The sequence below is a fragment of the Notolepis coatsorum genome (genome assembly GCF_963971535.1).
Source record: "Notolepis coatsorum genome assembly, chromosome: 5".
In the NCBI taxonomy this organism is placed as follows: Eukaryota; Metazoa; Chordata; class Actinopteri; order Aulopiformes; family Paralepididae; genus Notolepis; species Notolepis coatsorum.
Window position 1 is genome coordinate 145,713,742 of NC_140169.1, and position 6,076 is coordinate 145,719,817.

At 45.9% G+C, this 6,076-nt stretch overlaps 1 protein-coding gene across 1 annotated transcript in view; it reads left to right on the forward strand.

Moving 5' to 3' along the window:
- Positions 1 to 2,502, forward strand: part of LOC311228406 (sodium/potassium/calcium exchanger 4-like) — a gene marked incomplete at both ends in the record, with an annotated part of 52,847 nt that extends 50,345 nt beyond the window's left edge. Inside the window, 3 exons of the mRNA XM_084314314.1 lie at positions 490 to 564; positions 1,644 to 1,669; positions 2,445 to 2,502. Coding sequence (XP_084170440.1) covers positions 490 to 564; positions 1,644 to 1,669; positions 2,445 to 2,502 — 159 coding nt within the window. The remainder of the gene's footprint in view (positions 1 to 489; positions 565 to 1,643; positions 1,670 to 2,444) is intronic.
- Between the last annotated feature and the right edge of the window lie 3,574 nt (positions 2,503 to 6,076).

A 6,076-nucleotide genomic window follows, 5' to 3' on the forward strand; every position in this document is an offset into this window, starting at 1 on the left:
TTTAGTGGAAACGGGATGACGTAAACAACACACTGTGCTTAGTTAGTGATGCACGCACCGATGTGAAAATTGTGGCCGATATACCGGCGATGACCGATATTTTATATTGCTGTTCTGACCGATACCGATATTTACCGATGTCGATATCTCTGTATAGAAAACACTTTTTTTATGATAATCAAATAAAGAGCTATTTTCCAAAACGCATAATTTTTTTTACTTTTGTAATTTATTTTCAGAAATGACTTGATATTTTGAAACAGTTTAAGACCAAAACATGTTAGATAAAAAAAATATATATATATTTTTTTTAATTCAAATCTGCCCTATTTTGACATCGGAACGATACCGATGTGATGTGTAAAAAATTTCCATATCGCGGCCGATATATCATGCACCACTATGTACTGTATATCGGCTCCTCGTCTGTCTGCGGTGGACGTCGTCGCTGACCCCTGTGACCTCGTGTCTCTCTGGTCTCTTGTCCAGGTGGTGATCTTGACGTGGTGGTCGGTGTTCAGAGACTCGTTCTACTACACCCTGTCCGTGTTGGCTCTGATCGCGGTGAGTTGGATAGTAACTTGTATCACTGATACAGTTTCCGTTAAATCGGTACACTGTGTATTTGACCCTTTTTTATAAGGAGTACATTTAACACCCGCCCCGCCGGTCTGCACTCGATCCAAACAAAGTGCCAAATGTACCCTTGTATCTCACATATACACTGTGATTTTGGTTAGGGATGCACCTATACTGGTATCGGATATCGATCTGACGCCAGGCTAAAATAGAATATCGGGAGAATTTCCCAAATACTATTTAGAACTTTGCTACTAAGTAATCTACCTTGCCTATATTACTATATATATTAATCCTAAAAGTGCTGAACTTTGTTTTGCATTTATCTGTTGGTCTGTGTAGTAGCTAATAAACAAAATGTTGCTGCTTAAACGTATGTATAATGTATATTCATTGATTCACTTGTATACCAAAATCCATTTGAATTGAGAAATGTTGCTTTTTGCATCAAATATTGAAATGCGGTTAAAATGTGACATTTTGATTAATTAACTATAAAGTCTCGAATTAATTAGATAAAAAAAAATTATCGAGTCCCACCACTAATTACTACCCCACTACATGTCTTTACTACTATGCACTCAAGACTGTAGCGCTCAAATTCGACACTGTTTGACGAACAATATCACTTGCCCTCAGCTGCCAGAGTTGTGCCCTTCCTTTCCCGCCGACCTGTTGTACACAACTTGTAAGTCTCTCTAAATGTAAATGTAAAATCTGATGCCAAGGAACACGTCTTAACGTGCCAGAAATCAAAACGAAGTGACTTGATTTGCGGCATTTGTGACGCGTTGACTCTCTCTAATGGAGGAACATTTATTTATATCTCGATAACCTTTTGTCCAACAACCCCGACATTTTAAATCCAAGTCTATACTGTTCATTAAAAGTAAAGGATCGGTACTCGGAGCCCAGGTATCGGGACTGAACAAGTTGGATCGGTGCATCCCCTAATTCTGGTGCAATGCATGTAGTCACGGTCATAACGGCAGTTACTTTGTTTGTTTTTTCTTGTATTGGTCCCATCTTGAATACTGATGTCTTTGCCCCTTTTTCCCTTCTAGTTCATCTATGATGAGAAGATAGTTTGGTAAGTTCCTCCTCCAGCTGAATTCTTGGTGCAAGTTACTGCACACTACAACAACGTATATCATGCCAGTTAGGGCCTACTGTTTACTTTTACTCTTACTCATAGTGTACGTTCAGATTCAAATTCTTTATTGCCTATATTTATTGTGACGTATAATATAACCGATAAGGCATACAGAGCCTCATCTGCACCTTGTTTACACTGTTTATTTTTCTCATATTTTTATATTCAGATACAATTGTATTGTCTTTCTACTATTACCCTGCCAGTACCTGTACCCCCCCCCCCCTCCCCCATGCTGTTATGACGCCAACATTTCCCCCAAGGGGATCAATAAAGGAATATTCTTATATGTCCTGTATGAGTTAGTTCTGGTATGATTGATCTTATATGTCCTGTATGAGTTAGTTCTGGTATGATTGATCTTATATGTCCTGTATGAGTTAGTTCTGGTATGATGTGTCCTGTATGAGTTAGTTCTGGTATGATGTCTTGTATGAGTTAGTTCTGGTATGATGTCTTGTATGAGTTAGTTCTGGTATGATGTGTCTTGTGTGAGTTAGTTCTGGTATGATGTGTCTTGTGTGAGTTAGTTCTGGTATGATGTGTCTGGTATGAGTTAGTTCTGGTATGATATGTCTTGTATGAGTTAGTTCTGGTATGATGTGTCTTGTATGAGTTAGTTCTGGTATGATGTGTCTTGTATGAGTTAGTTCTGGTATGATGTGTCTTGTATGAGTTAGTTCTGGTATGATGTGATCCTCTCGTCTCTCAGGTGGGAGAGCCTGGTGCTGGTCCTCATGTACGTCGGCTACATCGTCATCATGAAGTGAGTCCTGCACATTCCTCACGTTCCTCACTCGAGGAAATGGGGCAAAATAAACTTGTTCTAATAGACGAGGACTTTTTCTATTAGTTGATTTAATGGACACATCTGTTAAATTTAGATTTCCCCCACGTGCAATAATGCGGGCCAACGTTATGGGATGTGCACCTACTGTCTTCTTCCAGTGTCGGACAAAAAGATGGATACCATTTTCCTCTTATGTTCAGTGGAAAGCTATCCGGCTACAAGCTAGCCTAGCTTAGCACAAATTAATGGAAGCGGATACGGACCAGCTAGCCTAGCTTAGTACAAATTAATGTACGCAGATACGTGGTCCATATCCGCTTCATTTGTACTAAGCTAGGCTAGTGGTCCGTATCCGCTTCCATTAATTTGTGCTGTGCTAGGCTAGCTTGCAGCCGGATAGCTTTCCACTGAACACACGGAGGAATCTTTGGTATCTTTCTTCTCGTCTGACACTGGAGAAGACTGTAAGTGCACATCCCATAATGTTGCCGTGTTCCTTTAAATCAGAGATGTGCTTATAGTTATTCAGGAAATAACTGTGTGGAAATAATATAATTCATGATGGAAAAAAACAAAAACATTAAATTCAACTAATAAAGTCTCGGCTGATTAAAGACCAAATTGACCAAAATGGATCTCAAACCCCCGCCAACCCAAACCGCTGTGGGTTCAAGAAAAGACGGCGGAGCTTGAGATCAAGGTCAATCGACTTTGAGTGGGCAGCCCTACAATGAAATGTTCTGGAAACAACAACATATTGAAGTGTACAGTACAGTATGCACAGATGCTCACGGAGAGAGGCAGGACTTAGCAGGGGGGGGGGGGGGGGGGGGGGGGAGCAAATCTCCTGCCAAGTACGAACCATGTATTGTAGATTGTCAGCAAACTCAATGTAATCTATTTTGTGTTCCGGAAAGGTTAGCTTTGTGAACTCCTTGAGGTATTTGGCCGTTTCTCTCTCTGCCGTCTTGCCCGTGACATTGCAGGAATAATGGATGACTTGGGTGTAAGTCATATGGGGGGCGGGGGCGCTGGACTGAAACGCTCCCGTAGGGTGTGGAGAGCCGTGCCCGGCCGGCCAGCACCGTATGGGTTGTTCAGTCCAGTCTACTTTATTATCCCAGATGGTGAGATCTGGCTTGCGGCGGCGGTCAGGGGTTCAGGCAAGAGACCACGCAATATAGGAAAAAAAAACGATAACACACGTACCATAATAAAGCCCCCCCCCCCTTAACCCTTTCACTGCCGTACTACCAAACGGTTAACCCTTTCACTGCGACAATACAGAAGGTTAACCCTTTCACTGCGACAATACAGAAGGTTAACCCTTTACTGTCACACTACAGACGGTAACCGTCTGTAGTGTGATAGTAAAGGGTTAACTTCTGTAGTGTGGTAGTGAAAGGGTTAAAAAAAAAGAAGGCAGCTTGGAATCACCCAAGTGCTAAATTACACGTACGCGCAAAATAAGTGGGATTATTATATCGTAGGGAACGAAGGGAGTTTTTAAATAATCCTCTTGCACTTTTTAACCGGCTTGTGAGTGTATAATATAGCTTGTAATCTATGTTATGTTTTTGTTTTTGATAATGGCCGTCAAGTGGTTTAGTTTATTAAGACAAATCCTAATGTTATTTCACCGGTATAATGAGCGAGAGGGCTCTCTTCTTCGAGCGTGACGTTGAGAGCGGTTACTCGGCTCTTTTTTATTTCTTTTTTTTTGCCACAGTAAGACTTAAAGGAAAACTCCAACATTTGGGAAATTAGTTTATTTGCCATCTACTCTGGAGTTAGACCAGAAGATACAGACCTTTTTTCTTCTCTGTGCATGCAGTAGGAGTAGGAAGACGTGCACCGTTAGCCTAGCTTAGCGTCAGTCACTGGAAGTAGGTTCCTCCATTAGCCTAGTTCCCAACGTCTTCCTACTTCTACTGCATCACAGACCTCTGTACCAAGAGGTGAATTCACTTCTAAGCACTCAGTCTGGATGCCTCAGGGGAGTGAGTTTTACTTCCTGTACCGCTACCGTGCCACAGCCACTTCACAATGTCCGAAGTTCTTCGTGACTGGGCTTCGCGGTACCATCCGTTACACATGCACAGAGAAGAAAAAGGTATGCATCTTCTAATTTCCCAAAATGTTGGAGTGTTCCTTTAAAGGAACCAGCATGGAGACCTTTTACACTACCAGTCTTTTCTTTTTTTGATCCACTTTTTTCTCCCATTTTAAATTTTTTTTTTCAACCCTCCCCTGTCTCGAACGCTGTTTCTTGCCTCCCACAAGCCGGCTGCAATGTGGACTAAGTCATACATAGCACGAGTCCCCTCCGATACTCGAGGTAACAGCCGTCGCATCTTTTCACCTGCGCGGCTCGATCTCTCAGCGTCAGGGGTCTGGGCTTTGGAGGGGCCCCGCCCCCGTCGCTTCCTGATTCTACTGCGCAGGCGCACCAACCGACCTGTAGGAGTCGCTGTCCACAACGCCCGATCCCCACCCATCAGTTTCCCCTCCCCCTAATACGGCCAATGTGTATTAGTACGGACGACCAGCTAAACTGAAAGCAATGTGGAGCGCTGGGCTCGAACAGGGAGGCGAACCTGTTCGAGCCCAGTCTCCTGTATTCGTGGTGAGCGCCTTGCCCACTGCACCACGTAGCCGCCCACACTACCGGTCTGTTCCAAACGTCCAGACTTGAGGGACGCCTGCAGCCCTGCCCCCCCCCCCCCCCCCCCCCAGTCTGCCCCACCCGTCTGTCCCGTCCATCTGTCCGTCCGTCCCGCGCTCTGTGTTGTCGTCTGCAGGGGTCACACGGCTGGTAAGCGGGGTCAGGGGTCACGCGGCGGCCTGCTCTCTCCCTGCCGTCGGAGGGTTTAATCTGCTCCTCGCGGCGGCGGCGGCTAAGAGAGGCAGCTAGGAGCTTAACCGGATCACTCTGGTCCCGTCTAGTTGGGAGGGGAGGGGGGGGGGGGGGGGAAAGGGAGGGGGGGAAGCGCTTCGCCTGGTGTGTCTCTCGTCACACAGGCCCCTCCCCCAACATGCCCTCTCACCTCCATCTCACACTTTTAATCAAAAGGAGATGAGGTGTGGTGGTGGTGGTGGGGGGGGGGGGGGGGTAAATGTAGATCCTATAATTATATGATATCATTAGTGTGACTCTGGGGGGGGTGCTAAGTGCACTGTAAGGACCCGCTGTGTGATGGGGTCAGCAACCGTTTTCCATCAACGGAGATGGGATTCTTCCTATAGGACACGGAGGAAGGTGGCGAAATAAATTCCCTGATTGGATAAATCCCACGACGACGCCCCCCCCCCCCCCCCCCCTCTCCACGGTGTCACGATGCCCCCCCCCCCCACCCCCCCCCCCCCCCTCTCTCCGGTGTCATGGCGACGCCCCCTCTCTCCCCCGGTGTCATGATGACCCCCCCCCCCCCCCCCCCCGGTCTCACAACGACGCCCCCCTCTTTCTCCCTGGTGTCACGGCGGCGACGCCCCCTCTCTCCCCGGGTGGCACCTGTAGCCCCTTTTTTTTAATATTTTTTAAAGGCCATTAGAAA